Here is a 22,500-nt window from a genome sequence, read left to right as displayed (position 1 = left end):
AGTTTGTATATGTTGGGAAAAGTGTTAGATCATTGTGTGGGTGAATCACACCAAAACACGTCGCACATCATCCCCAATGTAAAGAAAACTAATGTAAGCTTATTTTTTGGAACATTAAGAGGTTTTGCATTGTGACATTTTCTCCAAAATCCTCATTATCGTAATGCATCCAGATGTTTTTAGTTAAATCATTATTTTATTTTTTTAAATGCAGTCCAACAAATTCTACCATGATATACAAATACTTTACAAGTTATTTGACTTAATATCAATATATTTTTATATACACTATCGTTCAAAATCAGTACTTTTATTCAGCAAGGATGCATCAAACTGACCAAAAGTGACAGTCAAGACATTTAGAATGTTACAAAAAATTATATTTCAAATAAATTCTGATATTTTGACCTATATATCCACAAAAAAAGTAGAAAAAGATGCTTAATTAAAATAAAAATAATGTTTTTTTTTATTATTCACTATAAAAATTCTGTTTTCCTTCTTACTTTTGCCATTGCACACTTCTAGTGCAGTATACTTGTATGACATTCCTTACAAAGCCAGAATCATGACAGCAGAAAGTCTGCAGGAAGGAAGAGAAAGATGAAGGATGTTTTAGATTGAGTGTTTTCTTTGTGTGGGCCGTGCTGAGACGACTGACCCTGGTCCATATCTGAGCCATGGAGCACAGACGGCATTCCAGGACCTCACAATCCTGACACACACACACACACACACACACACACACACACACACACACACACACACACACACACACAGATCACAAGTCGAACGGAACTAAGAAGGACACTGAAACCAGGATAGTCACAGTCCAGCAACTGCAACAGAAAGGCCTTTTCAGTCCTTCCAAAACACACATGTATTAGACATAGTCTCATGTTCCTATGCCATTACAAACCTATATAATCCCCAACTCTAGTAGTTTAAATAGATGCATCCTTTCAAAAATGTATTTTTAAGTCAAGGTGAAATTAAAATAAGTACCCTATAATAAACTAAAAATATAGTGAGCATACTGAATGATGTAACTTGCTCCACCTCAAACATGACTGTGTTTCTCCTTCTGACGCAATTAAAGACATGTTGGCAGGGATGAATATTATCCAATAACATCATAGCCAACTTTCCATCAGATCCTGATGAATGAAATCATGAAATAAAATTACATTTAAATTTAAATTTACAGCTAAATATTCTGTTTCACTTAGTAATGTCGCTTTATTAAGATAAATGCATTATGAATACCATTTTATGTTGTCTGTTAAATTAAATCTCAATTAAAAAGCAGTTAGAATTGCACTTCTCACACTATATACTGCCATTCAAAAGTTTAATTCAAAAGTTTAAGGGCAGCAATATTTCTTTATGTTTTTGAAAGAAGTCTCTTCTGCTCACCAAGGCTGCATTTATTTGTTCAAAAATACTGTAAAAACATTGAAATACTATACAAATTTTAAATAATTGTTTTCTATGTGAATATATTGTAAATTGTAATTTATTCCTGTGATGGTAAAGCTGAATGTTCAGCATCATTCCTTCAGTGTCACATGATCCTTCAGAAATCAGTATAATATGATTATTATGTGCTCAAAAAACATGTTTAAAAAAGTTATTTTTGTGCAAACCATGATACATTTTAATCAGGATCCATTGATATATAGAAAGTTCAAAAGGACTAGATTTATTAGTAATCGACTTTTTTTAAAAACATTATAAATGTCTTTACTGTCACTTTTGATAAATTTTATGCATCCATGCTGAATAAAAGCATTCATTTCTTTTTAAAAGTGTGCGTGTGTGTGATACCTGAAGTCCTTTGTGATGTTGTCATATGTTTTCGGGTCTTTGAGCCGATCAACCAATGTGTCCGATGCTTTCTTCACCAGTAGGGGGCAGTCTGGGTTCTCCGCCGCCAGCGATCGCCACACCACCTCTAAATATTCTGCAAACACAGAAGAAAATGACACAACACCCATTACTCAACAAAATTCTAATGTTCGATTTGACTCATGTGAATGAAACGGCTTCACAAACAGTATCGTTATTTCTGTGTTACAAATATTCATATTATCACGGAAGTACTGAGATAAAAGTTTGTAGTTGGGATATAAACACTGATGCATATAGTAGTGATCAAACAGAGTTAATCAGCTATTGAAAGTAACTTGGCGCTTCAAATAATGAGTATATCGATTACATCGTTACACCAGTAGGTGGCGACAAGTGACTGTTAAAAACTGTATTTGTCATTGAATTATTCATTCAAGAGATCCGTTCAAAAACGCAGAAACAAGTGAAGTCTTTATGAGTGAGTCATTGAATCATTCACTCAACCCGATTTTTTAAACATTTTAAATGGACTGCAACAATGAACATTTTGTGAGAACCTCTAATAAATTACATGATATTTTGTTTAGATGTCTGTTCAGAATCGTGAGAGAATCTTGATCATATCATATATATTGAAGCTGCTGCTTTTATACAGCCATTTGGTTTGCACCATTATTATTATTTTTAGACTAAAAGCCCGTTCACTCCAAGAACGATCACAATAACGATAAGAATATTAGAGTCACACCAGCGGACGATATCGGTCTGTTTATTAGTTTTATCGCTTTAAATGCTCAAGCTCTTTAAAGCAGGATGGATTCTGATTGGCTGTCAATGTTTTTATCGTTCATCAGCTGGACACTTTTTAAAAAAAGTGATTCCAACAATTTTTAACAGTTTCTCTGTGCCGTAAAAACTGATAAAAACATTGACAGCCAATCAGAATCCATCCTGCTTTAAAGAGCTTGAGCATTTAAAGCGGCAGACGATAAAACTGCAGAATAAACAGAACGATATCGTCCGCTAGTTTGACGTTAATATAGTTATCGTTATAGTGATTGTTCTTGCTGTGAACGGGCCTTTAGTCTGAAAGTAATAGTAATGTTGCAAACCAAACGGCTCAAATATGATGTTATTGCATGTTTGAAAGATATTTAGAATTTACTTTGAGATATGCATGAGATCTCAATCCCTTCTCTCCTATTTCAGAGTGACAAATGAGAGCAGTCCTGATGAAACCGCCGTCAACATCATCATGCATGTGCAAACTGAGAAGATCCTGCATTGTTTGAGGCAACAGACTGGACAACAAAAAACCACACGCTCTCCAACGAGAGATGAGATGATGAGACGAGAGGACACAATATGAGAGGCTATTGTTCTGGCGCTGGAGTGATCTAAGAGCGGCTTACAATGAAGAGCTCTGTGAAAGTGGTCAGAGCGACATCACTATCCTGAGGAGCGATGCCACACTCGAGCCGAAGCTCCACCGCAGGACAGACCACAATCATGGAGTGCGACAGACATGGAGTCATCCGCCGTCATCAAACCACACAGACGGAGAGGTTTGGGATTCTCCTCACAGGCAAAACACATGCGTCTGGTCTCTCCGCACTGGACACACATAATTAACCCTCGATTTATATTTAATGTTAATGTCTGTACGGAGGCGTCGTTTTAAATATGACCCAACAGACATAATAAACACCCTCTCAGACCGACTGGTGATTAATGTGTGTGTGTGTGTGTGTGTGTGTGTGTGTGTGTGTGTGTGTGTGTGTGTGTGTGTGTGTGTGTGTGTGTGTGTGTGTGTGTGTGTGTGTGTGTGTGTGTGTGTGTGTGTGTGTGTGTGTGTGTGTGTGTAGCTGTAGGTCAGGGAAAGGTCTCTGTTCAAAGTTTTTCCGATGTCGTGGTGACACACAGCTGTTCGCAGGGATGGAGGGGAAAAAGCTAATAAGACGAGAAAAGCAGACTGAAAACAAGACAAAAAATGGACAAAATCTAAACTAAATTTAAAATGTTGATCTTTTTGGAAAGAAATTAATAGTTTTATTCAGCAAGGATGCATTAAATTGATCAAGAGTGACAGTTGAGACATTTATTATGTTACAAAAGATTATATTTCAAATAAATGTTGTTCTTTTGAACATTCTATTTAGAATCCTGAAAAACTTGATCATGGTTTCCACAGAAATATGAAGCAGCACAACTGTTTTCAACATTAATAATAATATTTAGAAATGTTTCTTGAGCAGTAAATCATCATATTATACTGATTTCTGAAGGATCATGTGACACTGAAGACTGGAGTAATGATGCTGAAAATTCAGCTTTGATCACAGGAATAAATTACATTTAACAGCATATTAAAATAGTAAACAGTTCTTTTAAATTGTAATAATTGTTCACAATTTTACTGAGAAAATTACTAAATTGATTAATTTTAGTTGCAGATCTTGATGTATTTCTGAGTAAAACCAGGACATTGAACAGGAAACATTGTAGAGTGGGAATTAAGACATTGTTTTTCTCAATTTTGTCCATCAAGAATTGACAGAATGGTGAAAAGCATCTCTATATGACAGATGGTTGGAAAGCCAAAAGGAAAATAGTTATGAAACAAACTTCTTTCTTTAGTGCACTAATAAAACATGCACAATAAGACCAGGAGCATGTGATGATGATGATGTCATGCTGAATGACTGTCATCGACTGCTTTCTCCTCACAGTGCTCACCTGGGAAGTTGACGGTGGCGTGTACGGGTGCGCTGGTCGCCACAGAAGCGTGGACCAGGTGCGGGTACTTCAGACGGAACCAGGCAGCAAGGGATCCTGGGTAGGAGCCCCCAAATGCAACCCACTTGCTCTTGGTCAGGCCTTGCGTTGCTGCAGTGACCGAGCGGAAGTGAGCGAGATCGGCCAGAGCCTGACGACTACTGAGGAAACGCAGATTCACTGCGCTCAGATCCCTGACAACACACCACACATCTATCAGTTACTGAGGGGATATTTACATCTGGATGGATGGATGGATGGATCAAATAAGATAGATGGACAAATAGACAGATAGACAGATAGATAGATAGATAGATAGATAGATAGATAGATAGATAGATAGATAGATAGATAGATAGATAGATAGATAGATAGATAGACAGATAGATAGATCTCCTCTATGTGAAAGAACAGCAGTGTGTCATTGACTTGTAGTGCCATCTAGTGTTGATACCCAGTGTTGTTCTTCCACTCACTCGGTCGGTTGACTCTTCCCGTAGAAGCGGTGCTCCAGTAATAAACACAAGGCTCCCAGCTTCTGTGCGTAAAGCAGCCAGGATCCGTACTGCATCCATGCGGGATTAGCCGGACCTTCCCCCCCGATCATCAGGAACACCGGACCACCGGCTCTATAGAAACTCTCATTCACAAAGTATCTCTGCAGGAGCGAAAGGTTTGGTTTAGTTTAAGGTTAATTAGAACCTTTAGTGTCATATGGACTGTCAAAATCAGTGCTTTTGCGCACACACACACACACACACACACACACACACACACACACACACACACACAATAACCGACCCCTAAACCTACCCATCACACAAAACTTGCGTTTTTACATTTTCAAACAAACAACATTTGGTCCACAATGTAATATAAACCTACACACACACACACACACACACACACACACACACACACACACACACACACACACGTCACAAGTTTGGAATCATTATGATTTTTTATTGTCTCTGACAGAAGTCTCTTCTGCTTATTTAAAATAACTGTTTTCTATTTGAATATATTCTGAAACATAATTTATTCCTGTGATCCAGGCTGAATTTTCAGCATCATTACTCCAGTCTTCAGTGTCACATGATCCTTCAGAAATCAGTATAATAATGATTTACTGCTCAAGAAACATTTCTGATTATTATCAATGTTAAAAATAGTTCATATTTTTGTGGAAATCTTGATACGCTACCATTAGAAAATGTTGGGGTAAGTAAGATTTTAAAATAAATAAAAAATAATCATACTTTCATTCAGGAAGGATGCATTACATTTATCAAAAGTAACAGTAAAGATATTTATAACATTACAAAAGATTTCAAAAAAATACTGTTCTTTTGAATTTTCTACACATCAGAGAATCCTGAAAGAAAATGCACAAGCGATTTCCACAAAAATAGGAAGCAGCACAACTGTTTTCAACATAATCAGACATGTTTATTGAGCACAAAATCAGCATATTTGAATGATTTCTGAAGGATAATACCATGGTGTTCTCTGAAGTCATGGAGCATGTATCACTCGCATGAGTGTGTCTCTCAGTGTGATGCACTGAAGTACCGTTACCTGTTTCCAGACTCGAGTCTCTGCGCCGTTGAAGTGATCCAGTCTCTGAGTGAACCACTGCTCGTGCACATCAGACTTCACGTGCCGCTGAGCTGAATTTCTGCGCGAGCTTCTGTGGTGAGCAGCGCACGGGGCGAGGAAAACACACGCTAAAACTATCACTACAGCAGCTGGATATTTCACTAAACTATTACAGCCTAAAGCCATTTTGAAGTGGAACTGATTCTCTGATCATGTGTTTATAATCATGTGATATGTCATCTCTTCCCCACTACGGTAAGGCTGAGCTCATGAATATTAAGTAGTTCCGCGTTATCCTTCCAATGGCGAGGTCGTTGCTCATGAATATTCATTTTTAAAGGCTGACGTTATGTTCTTGCCTTCCAATGGCGAAGCTCGTAAAATGAATATGTAGACTCAAGCCTTCGTCGTAGTAACTCAATAGTTTATATCCATATATTTCAAAATAAAAGAGACTCGATTGGCTTTACCAAAAAAAAAAAAAAAGAAAAAAAAAAGAAGTTATTTTCGCGTTAAAGATGTATGATCATGCAAAGAAGATGTAGCCTATGCGTTGTCCCTCTGAAGAGAAATTACGCGAAATGCGGCGGAATGAGCAACAGTTGCTGACTGACTACCGTAAATACCGTAATATGGCGTTTCTACAAGTTAGATTACTTAAAGGGATAGTTCACTCAAAAATGAACATTCTGTCATCATTTACCGACCCTCACGTTGTTTCAAACCAGTATGAATTTCATTCTTCTTCCGAACACAAAATATGTTTTGAAGAATGTTTTTTTTTCTTTGTTTTTTTTTCTGTGAAGCTCATGCTTGAGATGAAAATATCATGGTAGTTATCTCTTGTAAACAAAATATTCTATTCTGCATAATTTCTAATTAAAATGTAATTTTGTACAATTATGTAGGAATATGTGTTAAAATATTAGGTTTGGTATATCATGATTTTTTTTAATGCATTAGAAGGACACAAGTGTGTGTGTGTGTGTGTGTGTGTGTGTGTGTGTGTGTGTGTGTGTGTGTGTGTGTGTGTGTGTGTGTGTGTGTGTGTGTGTGTGTGTGTGTGTGTGTGTGTGTGTGTGAGAGAGAGAGAGAGAGAGAGAGAGAGAGAGAGAGAGAGAGAGAGAGAGAGAGAGATGTTAAATAACCTATTATAACATAAAATTAACCATTTCCCCTTTTTATTTATTTATTTATTTGAGAATTGTTGTCTGTTTAATCTTGATGTTTGTCAATCACATTATTTTTAAATTAAATACCTAATATCAAATAAACATAAAATAAGAAGCACCTCATCTAATGGCTAAGCACCTGCTTCACTGAATATTTGAAGAAAAACATAGTTTTTAAAAGGTTTCAGGCTCTATTTTGTGCAATATTTATGGAAAGGACCACGCATGAACTTAATGGTTATTTATTGTGTGTTATGTTGCATCAGTGTTGATGGGTTGAAAACTCTTAATCTATTCCATCTATTGAACACAGGATTTGACTAGTCAGACTTCAACATGTCTGTGCAAGATGTGTATCTCCGTGCATGATCGTCACCTGAACCCCTTCCAGCATTGTGGTTGTGGGTTTTGCATCTGCAAGCAACACTTACGTTTTCACCAGAAAAAGAACAAATTTAGTTCCTTCTGTACTTAATTTATATGCTTAATTTAAATTGTAAAGGCCCTAAAGTAATTAGGTCTCCTCAGGTCATGTCATTCGTCTCCCAAGTGTGTTTTGCTGTCATATTGTTTAGAGGTCAGAGACAAATCTCAGTCAAAGATAAAATGCCAAGACTATTGCCTTTAAAATAGGTCAACAGTGTTGCTTCCTAAGTAATGTGTCATGAAATGCATATAAATACCAAAGCTCTGTAGTTTTAAAACATATAATGCAATGCAAAACATTGATGATTGAGAGATTAACAAAAAAAAAAAACCTTCCTCAAAAGCCTGATAATCATATTTGAGACTCATGATATAAAATGATGTCTGGAATCTGGATAATCAAGTAGTTGCTTCAGTCCAGTAAGTGTTCATCTTGAAATATTACTAACAATATCAAAGTTTCTCTTATGTTTACTTCATAAATATCAGTAACGTGTATAATTCTGTATCAAATATGATATAGGCTTTATAGGGTTAAAAAGATCTTCACTGCATACATTTGTTCATAAACCTGCATTTGCATATTAAACACATAATATCCTCTGATCGACCAGTCACGGATGTTCATTGCACTCATTGGTTTATATGCAAATCAGCTGATGACTACACTGGTTCTGCTTACATTTGACATGATGATATTATCAGTCCAGGAGAAGCAGGAATGATCACTCATATTCCTGTTTACCTCTCTGATTTCTGAACTGTTTGCCACTATAGTTTTCATAGATCTAAAAGATGTTTACAGTTATTTTCATCCGTAATGTATCAGTTAACTGTGGTTCCTCTTGGTTATGTTCATGCATTTCAATTACAGATTTCACATTCACTTCGGTGGAGGAATGATATTTCCAGATCTCTCTCTTAATCTTCAAGAAGCATCAACTCTTCCACAAGCACACTCATCACACTATCATGATCATAATAATACTTTCTGGGCTGATTGCTCAGATATTTTACAGTACGACAATACATCACATAAGACTTACAAAACAAAGGGGGAAAACGCATTTAAAAAACCCAGAAATACACGTCTTAACAAAAAACTTCCTCCTTTGCACAGTCTAATGAAATCTGCACTAAACCCTGCTCTACTGTTTCACCATCACATCTCTGCACTTCTCTAAGTCATTTTGAAACTATAAGGAAACGCTTCTCATGTTACTGTTGCTTCAGGGTGAATACCTTCTTGTTCCTCATTTGCAAGTCCTTTTGGATAAAAACGTCTACTAAATGAATAAAGGTACAGTATGATAGATGGCTGTTTTAATTAAACCACACCATAGTCTGTTTTTAATACTTACTACTAAATTAAATTCACCTGTCAAAAAAAAGCTAATTATTTACCATTTTTGGTCACATGCATCATAATCAAGTTAAAGAAGAAATGTTGTGAAATTCTGCATTCATTTGCTTCATGCCAGTTATTATGACAGTAAAGACGTTTATAATGTTACAAAAGATTTATATTTCACATAAATGCTGTTCTTTTGAACTGTCTATTCAGAATTCAGAAGAAAAAAAAAATGTATCACGGTTTCCATATAAAAAAATTACAACTGTTTTCAACATTGCTGAAAGTCATAAATGTTTATTGATCAGTAAATCATCATATTATACTGATTTCTGAAGAATCATGACACTGAAGTCTGGAGTAATGATTCAGCTTTGATCACAGGAATAAACTACACTTTAACATGTAGGCCTATTCAAATAGAAAATACCTATTTTAAATTGTAATAATATTTCACTGTTACTGTATTTCTGATCAAATGAATGCAGCCTTGGTGAGCAGTAGAGAAAAAAAAAACATTTTGAAAATCTTACTGCCACAAAACAACTGCATGTTTTTGAATTTGGGGTGAAATATGATCTTGACGTGTCTTCTTGTTTGTCGACAGGCTTTGTGAGATTCATCCTTCTTCTCTATCTGGTCTACTGGCTCATCAAGTTCTTTCCATCAGTCTATAGGCTATACAATACAGATCTGACCTTTTACATTTCAGTCCTTTATACAGCAGTGTTTGTTGAAGGAAGGGCTGTATGGATGAAGGGTCCAAAGAGAACTTTTTGCCACACCTGCATGCCAACGGTGGCTGAAATGAGAATATATACTGTCCATAAATTCAAACCAGCCAAGTATAAATATATTCTTTTATAGCTCATTTAGTTGTTTCCCCATAACTAAAATGTGTGTACGTGCTTTCCCAGCCAACACAATTTTTATAACTTTATAAGGTTTTATAACATTCTCATTAAGTTAAAACTTTATTTCTGAATGGAATGTTCCCTGAGCGTTCCAAAGTCAGTACTTTAAATGTTTTAAAACGGGTTTTGGTTATTCGAACGTTAAGGGAACATTCAATTTTATCATTGTTCAAGCATTATGGGACCGTTTTGAATGTTTTTGAACATTTAAAAAATATTAGACGAACATCCAACTGAAACGTTTCAGAAAAATAACGTTCCATGAAAGAATGTTTTAGTGCTAGAGTTTTGAGTAGATTATTAAAGGCAAGATCCCTTCGAACGAACGTTCTATTAACGTTAATGTTTATTCATAACTCTTAAAGAACTTTGACAGAACATTATAGCCAAAGTTCTGAGAAGGTTCCATGTTAGCTGGGTTTGTGCTTCATACGCTTGTTGCTAGATAAACGTATGGTCCATGTTCCTCTGTGGGACAGGTTGTCGTTGATCATGACAGATGTTTGCTCTCTGACAGTTCGTGTGTGTGTTTGTTATGAGTGCGCGTGCGGCGTTCAGGTGAGGGAGGAGCTGGTTAAAGGTGAAGTGAGGAAGACCTGCTTTATAAGCGCACTTTACCACACACACCGACGACTCGCTGACATTGTTGACATTAGGGATAACTCGAATTGCGTGTTTCTGCACTCAGACACACACTCGCTTTCTCACACATTAGCATTAGATTGAGGAGGTTTAAAAGTCGCGCGCGATGAGCCGAACCCCGAGGCAGGAGTTTTTGACGCAGTCCAGTATGTCCATTACAAAGAAACAGTCGAGCACAGACTCGTCCGACTCGAACCCCTGGGAGAGTTTGGGCAGCCCGACTCTTCTGTGGTCTCCCAGCTCCGGGATTCCTCTGCAGGACGGCCTGTACATGGACGCGAGGTTCCCGGTGCAGAACATGCCGATTCAGACCGACGTGGTTTGGAAACGACCAAAGGTGAGGCGAGGTTCCAGCACACACCTCCTCCTGAGAGCCATGAGTGTTTACATATAATCTACATAGTCAAAACATGCTTACAAGCATCCTGAACTCTTCTCTCTGGTAGCCTATCTGCTGTGTGGGGGTGTAAGCGATGTTATTTTATAGACTATTGACGCACTGCTTTGTTGTAAAGTTATCAATCTCAGTAGAAAATATTATTTATAGAATATTAAAGGGTTCTGTCAGGCGCTTTACATAATAGAACCTTTTAGGGATTCCTGTCATGACATTATTTTATGGGTTCACTTTTAATGAAGTAATTTTTTCATACACTCTCAGAAAATAGGTACAAAAGCTATCACTGGGGCACTACCTTTTTTAAAAGGTATAGGCTACATTTTTGTTCCTACTAATATGTACCCTTTAGGCAAAAAATGATCGCTTTTGTACCTTTTTTTTCTGAGAGTGTATACCACAAGAAAAGATTGAAATAACCTGTTAAACATGGTGCAATTATTTAAGACATTTCTCCTTATAAAGAACCTTTTTGGCATAAAGGGTTCTTTTAAATTGAGTTAAAACCCTTGGGATCTAGAACCCCATTGAAACTTTTTTTCAGTGTGCACTAGAAATAAAAAAGTATTTAGACACTACAGGCAAAAACAGTGTTTTTTCAAACATCTGTCAATTTTGAGATTTTGGGCTTTTTGGCTTTTCATAAAGTGTTTTTTCAGACTAGTGGACAGAAAACGTCCAAAATACACTTTTAACTGTATCTTTTAGAGCACTTTATCTATCTGCATCTGTAGATTTCAATATCTTTAAAGGCCGTTTTTTCTAAATGAGTTTTTCTTCGTACATTGAGCCAGAAATCTTCACTTCAGAAACACTTACATACACCAAACTTTACAGTCTTATTCTTAGCTATATTATGAAGGTTTTTACAAAGGGGTTTATTCATATATAATTTTCCTGATTTTATACAACATTTTATTCCTAAAAAAAGGCACAAATTAAATTTTGTTTTGGCTGTTGGAGTGATAGAGATATCCAATATCCCTTCTGTAAAAAAAACATTTGGCTCTAATATATCAAATAAATGAAACAATCATTTTAAACCTGACTTCATCCAATGTTCAGATTTTTGTTCTAGAAATGTATGCAAATTAGTGCATATTTAATTAGACACCGCCTCATTTGCATATTTAAACATACAATTTCAGAAAACTTTTTATTTTTTTTACCCTATTCACCTAAGTAGTCATTAGCAGACACTTTACAATCAGTCCCTCTGGAGCAAAGTCTCCTGATCAAAGGAGTGATGCTAATAGTTTTTAAAGGGGTTTAAAATCTTTACCATCTTTAACTACGTCAAACTGCTGCATATCAATTCAAGATGTGAAGACTGAAGGTGTGTTTCACTGAAATGTCAGGGACTGAAAGTGTGTTTGAGTGAAGATCTGTCCAGGCTTGTGTCTGGTGAGCAGCTGCCACACACACACACACACACACACACACACACACACACACACACACACACACACACAATCTGTCCAAAGGAATAAACAGTTTAGAAATTGAATGTTTGAAATGATGTTCCTCAACTGTAATATTTCTGTTGCTGCTCTTCAGTTTATCTTCGCTTCAGCAAAGAACTTTCTTCTCATGAAGATCCTTTCTCTTGTGTGGGTTCTTCAGATCAGTGTATCGGTGTCTGGGTCCTTTACACTTCATAATAAAGTCCCATTAGTGCATATACTAACATTAAGTAACGATGCGCATTTGTTGTCGTTCGTTAATAAAAAATACAGTTCATTGTTAGTTCATGTTCGCTCAGGTTCATTAAATAATACCAACAGATACAACTTTTGATTTTAATAATGTATTTGTATGTTGAAATTAAAATAACATTAATAATAAATTATTTAGAAGTATTTCCATTGTTAGTTCATATTCACTAATGCAAACAGATGGAAACTTACTGTAAAGTGTTACAATAAGAAATTCTAAAAAGATTTTAAAATGACATCAACTTGTAACACCCCCCCCCCCCCCCCCACACACACACACAAAGCACCATAAAATATCATAAAAGTGATCAGTTTGACTCATGCATTATACTCTCAGTATTCTGAAGTCATATTATACAAAGCTTTATGTGAGAAACAAACTCATATTTAAGTTGATTTTAACTTTAGTGCTCATTAGTTCTCATGTTTTGTAATTGTTCACAGATGCACAGTTTAAATATACATATATATTGTTTGGAGTGACATGAGTACAATTACATAATTCTGGCATTTTACTCATGTCATTCCAGAAAATTTATATAAACTGTGTGCAGTCATTCTTTTTCCTTAATGTGACCCTGGAGCACAAAACCAGTCTTATGGGTGATTTTTTTTTAAATTGAGATTTATAAATATATAAATAAATAAGCTTTCCATTGATGTACGGTTTGTTATGATAGGACAATATTTGGTACAACTATTTGAACATCTGGAATCTGAGGGTGCAAAATAATTGAAACATTGAGAAAATCTCCTTTAAAGTCCATTTATGTTCTCGATTGTGCTGCATTCACTCACAAAAATAAATGTTTTATATATTTACAGTAGGAAATTTACAAAATATCTTCATGGAACATGATCTTTACTTAATATCCTCATGATTTTTGTCATAAAAGAATTTTTTTATATTTTTGACCAATAAAATGTATTATTGGCTATTGCCACAAATATACCCGTGCGACTCGTGACTGGTTTTGTGATGCAGGGTCACAAATATCCTTTGATCCTAAAATGATCCTCTGTGTTTTCTCCTCTCTTTTCCAGGAGATCTGTCCGTTTCCCCGGTTTATTGTGGATGGAGCCACACGCATGGACGTCTGCCAGGGAGTTCTGAGTGAGATCTTAATCCTCAACCATTTAAACGATAAGAATTGGCGTTGAGAATAATACAAGTGCTGCAGGTTTTTGCAGGTTCTCGTGTAACACACTGTTGGTGCTTCATAAAAGCAACATGTTGTGGCATCAAAAAGCTTTAGTGTTTAGCAAAGTGTTGTTAAAGTCCCCCTGTTTGTTAAAGTCCCCCTGTAGTCAATCATTTTATCCCTTAAAACTCACTTTTTATCACCAAAATGACATATTTAAATGTTTTTTCCTTGGTAAAATAATTTCTTCATGCCTTAAAATATCTTGAATGTAACTCTACACCCTTGCCTCATTTAGTATACGCGGTTCTATGAATATGCAAATGAGCCCCGCCTCCACTCACTCACTCCAGATCCACTGGCTGATGATCACACGTTGATCTGATTGGTTACAAGGTAGTTTGTGACGTCAGAAACACCAGCGACTTCAAACCGTGTTTTTGAGACTTCATTCTGTGAGTTTCTTTGTTCTGTGGACAAAGGATGTCACAAAAGATGATATTTTAAAGAATGGTGTTAACACATTTGACGGACCCCTTTGACTTCCATAAGTCATTTACACTTCCAATGTATTTATAATATGTAATATGGACTCCATCAACTCAACTGTCTGGTTACCAACATTCTTTAAAATATCATCTTTTGTGTTCAACAGAACAAAGAAACTCACAAAATTGTTTCACAAAACTCACAAAAAACCCCACAAAACTCACAAAGATTGACAAAATTTCCTTTTTGAGTGAAATATCCCTTTAAGGTCAAAAGTCTTGCATCTAATCAAACTCTTCAGTTGGTGCAAATCGTTCTGTCACTTGATTGAAGCTCGTCAAATTTGACAAATGCCAACATGAGCATGTTGCATGACACCCTCATCCTCAAAAACATGAATAAAATAGCACAAGATAAAAGAAAATACCACTCTGACATATGAAATAATTGTAGAAAAAGAAAAAGTTTTGAAATGAAACAGTTTATTGAAACTTTTGATAGAATAAAATATATATAAAAAATGCATGTGTTATTGGTGAGTGTATCATATTTGATCCATCAGGCTTTTATGGCACATATGATATAGTGAGAATATGGAGATCAAACTGAGGCAGGAAAAAAGTGCTCAGTGGCCCAAACTGAGCAAACTGAGCAAAATATGCAGTTTGGTGCAGATGCTGATATTTATATGGACAAAAAGTAAGACGAAATTCTGATGCTTGTAATGTAAATCAATCAGATCTTCATAACAGTATAACTACTACTGACATAAAATACATATATATTTCAGTCGTCACTCTATATCTGCCAGCATTATGTCTTAGTAATATTATATTTAAATGCTTATTAGTTTTCAAAAAGTTGCTTCAGTCCAGTAAGTGTCCATCTTGAAATATTACTAGCAATATAAAAGTTCATACGTTTACTTTATAAAAATCAGCAAAGATTTCACTGCAAAAACAACCTGAACCATAAGCTGAAGGTGCACATTTTTACAATTATACTAAAAGGGCTTTTACTTCTAAAAATCAGATTGTGTACAAAGTTTTGATCATTTTGATTTGATATGGTTAAAACCTGAATGTGGGATTTATTGGCAGCTTAGAGTTTTATTGTATTCATTAGTCATTATTTTTGTTAATAATCAATTTAAATGTTTGATTTTTACGATAAATTCTGTTCACTTTAGCATGATTAACAATTTCGGTTCTGTGTTGTCACCACACATCCACATGTCCTAAAGCTAAACCAGTTGGGAACCAGTGTAAACATCTTTTACCACATACCATTAAAATAATCATTTAGAAGCAAATTAGAGCTAAAACATGTTTTAACGTGGTTTAAGATGCTTGAACTCTCTCTCTCTCTCTCTCTCTCTCAGGTGATTGCTGGTTCTTGTCTGCCGTGGCGTCTCTCTCTCTCTACCCTTCCCTTCTGGATCGTGTCGTTCCCTCAGGCCAAGGTTTTCAGAAGGGCTACAACGGCTGCTTCTATTTTCAGGTTAGTGGCGTGTGTTTCTGCACTGGATAAAGCGGTGATGACGTCTCTAATGGTGTCTCTCCGTCTGTCTGTAGTTCTGGCAGTACGGGGAGTGGAGTCAGGTGCGAGTCGACGACCGCTTGCCCACTCGTGACGGTCAGCTGATCTATCTACATTCATCAAGCAGAGATGAGTTCTGGAGCGCTCTGCTGGAGAAGGCTTATGCCAAGTCAGTAACACATAAAAGTGCTTTAAAGTCCCTCTGTAGTCAATCCTTTTAACCCTTAAAACTAATCTTTGATCACCAAAATGACATATTTAAAGGTCCCATATTGTACACCTTTCTGAAGTTTTATTTTAGGTTTTGATGTCCTTAAGAATATATATTTGCGGTATAAGTACCAAAAACCATCTCAATGTATTTTTACAGCTCCTTTCTCAGGAGCTCTGCCAAGAACAGGTCGATTTTGGCCTGTCTACTTAATATTCATGAGCCTCTCTTCTGATTGGCCTGTTGTTTTCTGAGTGACCCACCATTGGTGGGGGTGGTGACTGAAGGCGGTGACTGAGTAGTTCTGACATCCCATTTTTTCCTTAAAAAATTTTTTTCTTCATGCCTTGAAATATCTTGAATGTAACTCTACACCCTTGCCTCATTTATTATACGCGGTTCTATGAATATGCAAATGAGCCCCGCCTCCACTCACTCACTCCAGCTCAGAGATCCACTCGTTGACGATCACACGTTGGTCTGATTGGTTACAAGGTAGTTTGTGACGTCAGAAACACCAGCGATTTTAAACCGTGTTTTTGAGACTGGGAGCAGGGAAATAGTTAATTGTCTTATAAATGGCGGGAAAGAATTAATAGTCTCTTTCTGACCAGATTAACCAAGCCCTATAAAACAAAACAAGCCCTATAGTTTAATGAATTAACACATATTATAGAGGCACTTCATATTTAATGGTATTGGATGATTTGTTAATTGCATTTAACAGATTAAACTTTCAATAAAATATTTGAAATTGATTTGAAAAAGATGTTATGCATGTTTGGGATGAGTTTTCACTGCATTTACATCGTTCTGACCAGCAGGGGTCACCAGCGTGTGCCGCTTCGAGCGCCTCAAAACTGTGAATCGTTTCGCAACACGAATGGTTAAAATAATTCAATGTTTCGAAAAGCTTAATTTCTCCCATCACTAAAATACAGTAAAAATAGTGATGGAACAAAATTTCATCAACCTGAAAAAAAAATATATATATATATATTTCGGCTGAAATGGTTGACTCTTAAATCCCAAGATCAATATTTTAGTCTATGTTGTTTTCAGTTGATGCGAACAAAACTTCACCAAACATTATTTGCATCTCACCTCCCATGTAATTATCGCAATAAGCTTTCTGCTTTGTTACTTTTCTTCTTTTTTTTTAAACACTCAGCATGTCAATTTTGCCTCAAAATAAATAGATAATAAAATACAGTTTTGACTCTCTTTAATGTGTTGAACTTGTGACAGATCGCTGTAGTGCTTCAGTTCCAGAGGCATGTGAACCGATCATCTCTTCCTCTTTACTACTGGTTATAGCACCAAATATATAGGGTATATTTAGGCAATGGCTAGAAAGACTTTTGAGAATGCATTGCTTGTTTTACATTTTCAGGATTATTTGATGAATAGAACAGCATTTATTAAAAAAATTAATCTTTTGTATTCTGCATGCACATAAACTGCTTTTGTCTGTTGCTCACAGTGTCTTTCCATCTGTTTGTCAGGATGAAGGGCGGCTATAACGCTCTGAATATGGGCTTCCCTCACGAGGCGATGGTGGACATGACAGGCGGGATCACGGAGGTTTTCACGGTGGCGTCTCTCCCTCGGGCGCTGGGTTCGTTCCTGCGTTCGCTGCTGCAGAAAGGAGCTCTGATCAACTGTGCTAACTCACAGGTTTACACTCGTCACTTGTCTTATTTACAGAGATATTTCAGAAGAACCGCATTTATTTGGAATAGAAATCTTCTGTAACAATATAAATGTCTTTAATGTCACTTTTGATTCATTTAATGCATCCTTGCTAAAAAAAAGTACTAATTTCTTTCTTTTTTAAAATCTTATCTCAAACTTGGTTATGTACAAAAAAAAAAAGTATTATAAAAGACCAGAACAGATCCTTTGTCATCTCTGCTGGAATTTATGTATTAAATTACTGTTTCATACACCTGAAGTAAGCTCGGGTTTCCTGCTTAAGGGCTTATCATTTACAGCTCACTAATCAAAACTTGCAGGTTCGAACCTGCAACCTTTCAAACAGCAGCCCAGATTTTTAACCACCAGGACACAACATTGCATAATGTTATAATTTCACAACAACAATGTTCACAGTAGACAGCAGAGCGAGCAAATGTCTGTGTGCCGTGTGTGTGCGTGTCGTCTTCTTTCTTTGTTGTGTTCTTGGTAAAAGGATCATTCTTGAGTTTCAGGAAAGTGTTTTTCTCTGACAGCTGTTGTTTTGTGAAGGTAATCTATTGTCATGTCTCTTTGTCTTTGTGCAGGGTCCCCTTGAGAAGAGCAATGAGTTTGGGATTTTGTTCAGACATGCCTATTCTGTGACAGGCCTGGAGACGGTGAGGGGGAAATGCTTACCTAATTGTATCTCTCTCTCTCTCTCTCTCTCTCTCTCTCTCTCTTTGACTTATGTTTCATCAGTGTTTTTAACGCTCAGAGTTCCACCAGAGGGCGCCATCAGCTTAAAGTACTAGAGTATGTCTGGAATTGCACACACTAGGGGTGTAAATCGGACAGTTCATCACGATACGATGTGATAATGATTCTCTCAGTCAGCGATATGATATTTGGCGATACCTCAAAAAAATCATGCAATACTATTCGATTCGATTCAGGGCTATATCGATTGATTTATCTATATTTAGATATTATGTGCCAAGTTTACACAACCAGTTACATTTTTATTAACTCACAAATGCAACCAAAATGTTTAACATTAACTTTGTATTATTGCACACCCTCTCCCAATTAGGACATTTACAACAGAAGAGTCCATTTGCAAAAACAGATAACTCTGTTCTTGTTCATTTTCATAAATCATGTTTTTATTAAATTGTGCATTCCAAGTAATATCAATCACACTCACACACGCGCACACATATACACACACACTTACACGCTCACTCACACACACACACACACACACACACACACACGCAAACACACACACATTTAAGGTTTGGCTATACTGTTGAGGGCCACTTATGTTGTGAAATATTATGACATCTGACTAGTGAGGACATTTAACTGGTCCTCACTAGTTTCAAGGGCTTATAAATCGAAGAAAACTATTTATTTTTATTTATTTTTTTAATCTAGTGTTTTGCACATTTTACTGTGATGGGTATCGGTTGGGTTTGGCCATAGAAAATATCATTAACCTGATATAAAATCAATGGAAGTCTATGCAGTGTCCTCGCTAATATAGTGAAACTGCAAGAAATAATAACTTAAACAAATACAGGTAACTTTATACACTGCTAACAAAAATATATTCTAAGAATGTTTTGAACATTTTCATACATTTTTGAAAACTATTTCTGAACTTTCAAAATGTTATGTTTAAAAAAAAGTTGTGAACATTAAAAGTAGGGTAGGTAATTTCGAACAGGCTAGCAATAGCGAGCTAGCTTTGAAAGCATAAGATCCCACCCTCCCTTCAGAGCGTCTCCAAAGCCACGCCTCCTCCAAAACACATGACACAAAAAGCCGGGAATCATTATCAAATCATCACGAGAGACGGTGTTAAACTACCTCACGTCTTAAAGCACATAACAATACAATAATAATGAACATAACTTAAAGAGCTCTAACCTGTACCACCTGACTGCTGCAGATTCCATTGAAATGCATAAATTTGAGTTATGAACTGCTCTGAGTATAACGTCACGGGTTTACATCTCTTCCAAACTGCGTAAACTAAGCTTGTTGTTATGGTTCAGGAGGAACTGTGAAAGGCGGCTGATGTTTCGTTTGCGGTGCTCTGTGACTAACGTCTGTCTAACTCATAGCATGAAACGCGCTGATGACGTGTGATTTCTGCGCGAGCAGGTGCGCAGAGGTATGAAAATACATATGTTGACAGGCAGGACATCCTATCGTTGCCCTCGGACCGAATGCAATGATTGGACGAACATTTTATGGTCCTATGCCTTCCACAGATAAATTATATACATAAAATTACATTTAAAACACTTAACTTCCTGATTGCTATCAGGATGTGAAGAGACTTTTAACCAGCATAACAAAAAAAAATCTGGAATAAATCGCCTTCTCTTCCTTTTAGCGAACATTCCATTTTGCAAACATAATTGGAACGTTGCTTTTAAATGTTCTCTGAACATTGCGAAACAAGTAGTTACATTTAAAAATGAACGATGTATAAATAATGTTTTTGTGCTGACGTTTTGAGAACATTATTAAAGACCAGGTAACGTTAATCGAACGTTCTATTGGAATTATGTTTGTTCATAACTTTGAGAGAACCTTGACAGAACATACAGCTGGGTACCTTGGTTGTTTTTCTCTGTCTTTTTCTGTCTTTGATTTATGTTTCATCTTAATGCTCAGAGTTCCACTAGAGGGCGCCGTCATCTTAAAGAACCACAGAGCATGTCTGGAATGGTGCCTAGTATGCAGTATGCACAGTATTGTTGTGTCCCAGTTCACATACTCTTATCAGTCTGAAAACATTTCTAAAAATGTTTTGATAACATCCCTATTAAGTTATGAAAAAGGTTATTTCTGGATGTTTTTTAAGCATTTAAAATGTCCAGTTTTATTATTCATTTATTTTATTATTTATTATTTATTATTCACTATTAAGAACGTTTCTTCTTGGTTATCTGAACATTAGAGGAACATTCCCAATCTATAATATTGAAAACATTATGAGAACGTTCTATTGCTATTGCTTAAAGGGATAGTTCGGCCAAAAATGATATTAAACCCATGATTTACTCACCCTCAAGCCGTTCGAGATGCATATGTCAATCATTTTTCAGACGAACACATTTTCAGTTATTTTAGAAAATGTCTTAGATCTTTCAGTTGTTATAATGTCAAGTTATGGGGTCCACCTCCTTCAAGTCCCAAAAATGTGCATGCATCCTTCACAAAAGTAATCCATCCAGCTCCAGGGGGATAAACGGAGGCCTTCTGGGGGTAATCCGTGCGGTTTTGTCGTAAAAATATACATATTTAAAACTTTATAAATGAAAATAACTGGCTTCCGGCAACGGTCGACGCGCGTTAACGGGAGATGGATGCCGGCGTATGACGTAGGACGTACGCTACGTACGACGGTTCCTACGCTACGTCATACGCCAAAGATCTAAGACATTTTCTAAAATAACTGAAAATGTGTTCGTCTGAAAAATGATTGACATATGCATCTCGAACGGCTTGAGGGTGAGTAAATCATGGGTTTAATATCATTTTTGGCCGAACTATCCCTTTAAGAACATTATAGTTCTGAAGAACGTTCCCCGTTCGCTGATCCTTCTAATGATTAAAGGACTTTCTGAGAATAATGGTAAAAAATGTTTTCTCCCAAAAGGTTATGTGATATCCCAAGAGATTTGTTCTAAGAACATTTAACATCATATATTCCATTAACATTGTCTTAATGTTTCTGCTAACATTACAAAAACATTAAGCAAATATTTATTAAATCTAAGGACGTTCCGACTTCTGAGAACATTTGCTCAACATCAAGAATGTATGTCAAATATTAATAATGCATTGTTTCAAATCAGCTTCACAATAATAAACAACTGTGTTAATTTAGCAAAATTCATCATTTATGAAACAAATTCAATTTCAGCTGTAAATCAGCTCTACTGAAGATAAAAGTGTCATTATTCTACTCAATTTAGTTCAGTGTTGATTCAGTTCAGTTCAATAACAGTGTCGATGTTACAAAGTGTCATCATCCAGCTTAATTCAGTTCAAAGTTTTGTTCTCATCCGATAGTGTTACTGAACATTAATCGTCTTTTAAACCTCGTAAGTTCAAGTACATCAAGCTCCCAAAAGTTGCTAGAATTTAGCATGCAACATAGTGAATAAATGTGAAGACTATTGGATTTGGTTTCACATGCTTTTTTAAGTAAATATAAGGCATCCTACACACTGCTGTAGCCTGCAGAAATGTTTTATATTTATTGAAAGAGGAATGTTTAAATCTTACAACCTTTTTCAGGCATTTAAGGTAGGCCAGTGTATTATACGCATAATAATAAACTGAAAATAGTGTGGATGTAAGTATGCTAATATTTCTCTCATAGTGTCTAAATAATTTACATTTTTTGTGTGTGTGTGTGCCCTCTAATGGTCGTGAGGTTAGAGTTCACCTCAAACAGCTGGAAGGGAGACCCAAGTACATCACATCTGTTCAGCCTGAGTTTGGTTTGTGTGTTTCAGATCAAGAGTACAATCGGTCCAGTCGAGCTGGTGCGGATCAGGAACCCGTGGGGCAA

General features: G+C 36.2%; 2 protein-coding genes across 2 annotated transcripts in view; one reads left to right on the top strand and one right to left on the bottom strand.

Moving 5' to 3' along the window:
* Window positions 1-6,810, bottom strand: part of prss59 (serine protease 59, putative) — a 14,101-nt gene extending 7,291 nt beyond the window's left edge. The window contains exons 1-4 of the mRNA XM_082180083.1: window positions 6,208-6,810; window positions 5,103-5,284; window positions 4,588-4,820; window positions 1,828-1,963 (exon numbers count right to left, since the gene is read on the bottom strand). Of these exons, the coding sequence (XP_082036209.1) occupies window positions 1,828-1,963; window positions 4,588-4,820; window positions 5,103-5,284; window positions 6,208-6,414 (758 nt within the window). The 5' untranslated portion in view covers window positions 6,415-6,810. The remainder of the gene's footprint in view (window positions 1-1,827; window positions 1,964-4,587; window positions 4,821-5,102; window positions 5,285-6,207) is intronic.
* Window positions 6,811-10,258: 3,448 nt separating this feature from the next.
* Window positions 10,259-22,500, top strand: part of LOC309506266 (calpain-9) — a 23,481-nt gene continuing 11,239 nt past the window's right edge. Inside the window, exons 1-7 of the mRNA XM_082180029.1 lie at window positions 10,259-11,070; window positions 13,890-13,959; window positions 15,858-15,976; window positions 16,051-16,184; window positions 17,732-17,903; window positions 18,509-18,580; window positions 22,445-22,500. The exon at window positions 22,445-22,500 is cut by the window's right edge and continues 36 nt beyond it. Of these exons, the coding sequence (XP_082036155.1) occupies window positions 10,840-11,070; window positions 13,890-13,959; window positions 15,858-15,976; window positions 16,051-16,184; window positions 17,732-17,903; window positions 18,509-18,580; window positions 22,445-22,500 (854 nt within the window). The 5' untranslated portion in view covers window positions 10,259-10,839. The remainder of the gene's footprint in view (window positions 11,071-13,889; window positions 13,960-15,857; window positions 15,977-16,050; window positions 16,185-17,731; window positions 17,904-18,508; window positions 18,581-22,444) is intronic.

Source organism: Leuciscus leuciscus (assembly GCF_965113295.1).
Source record: "Leuciscus leuciscus genome assembly, chromosome: 9".
In the NCBI taxonomy this organism is placed as follows: domain Eukaryota; kingdom Metazoa; phylum Chordata; class Actinopteri; order Cypriniformes; family Leuciscidae; genus Leuciscus; species Leuciscus leuciscus.
Note: the sequence above shows the minus strand (reverse complement) of the source record. Positions and strands in the feature narration are given on the sequence as shown.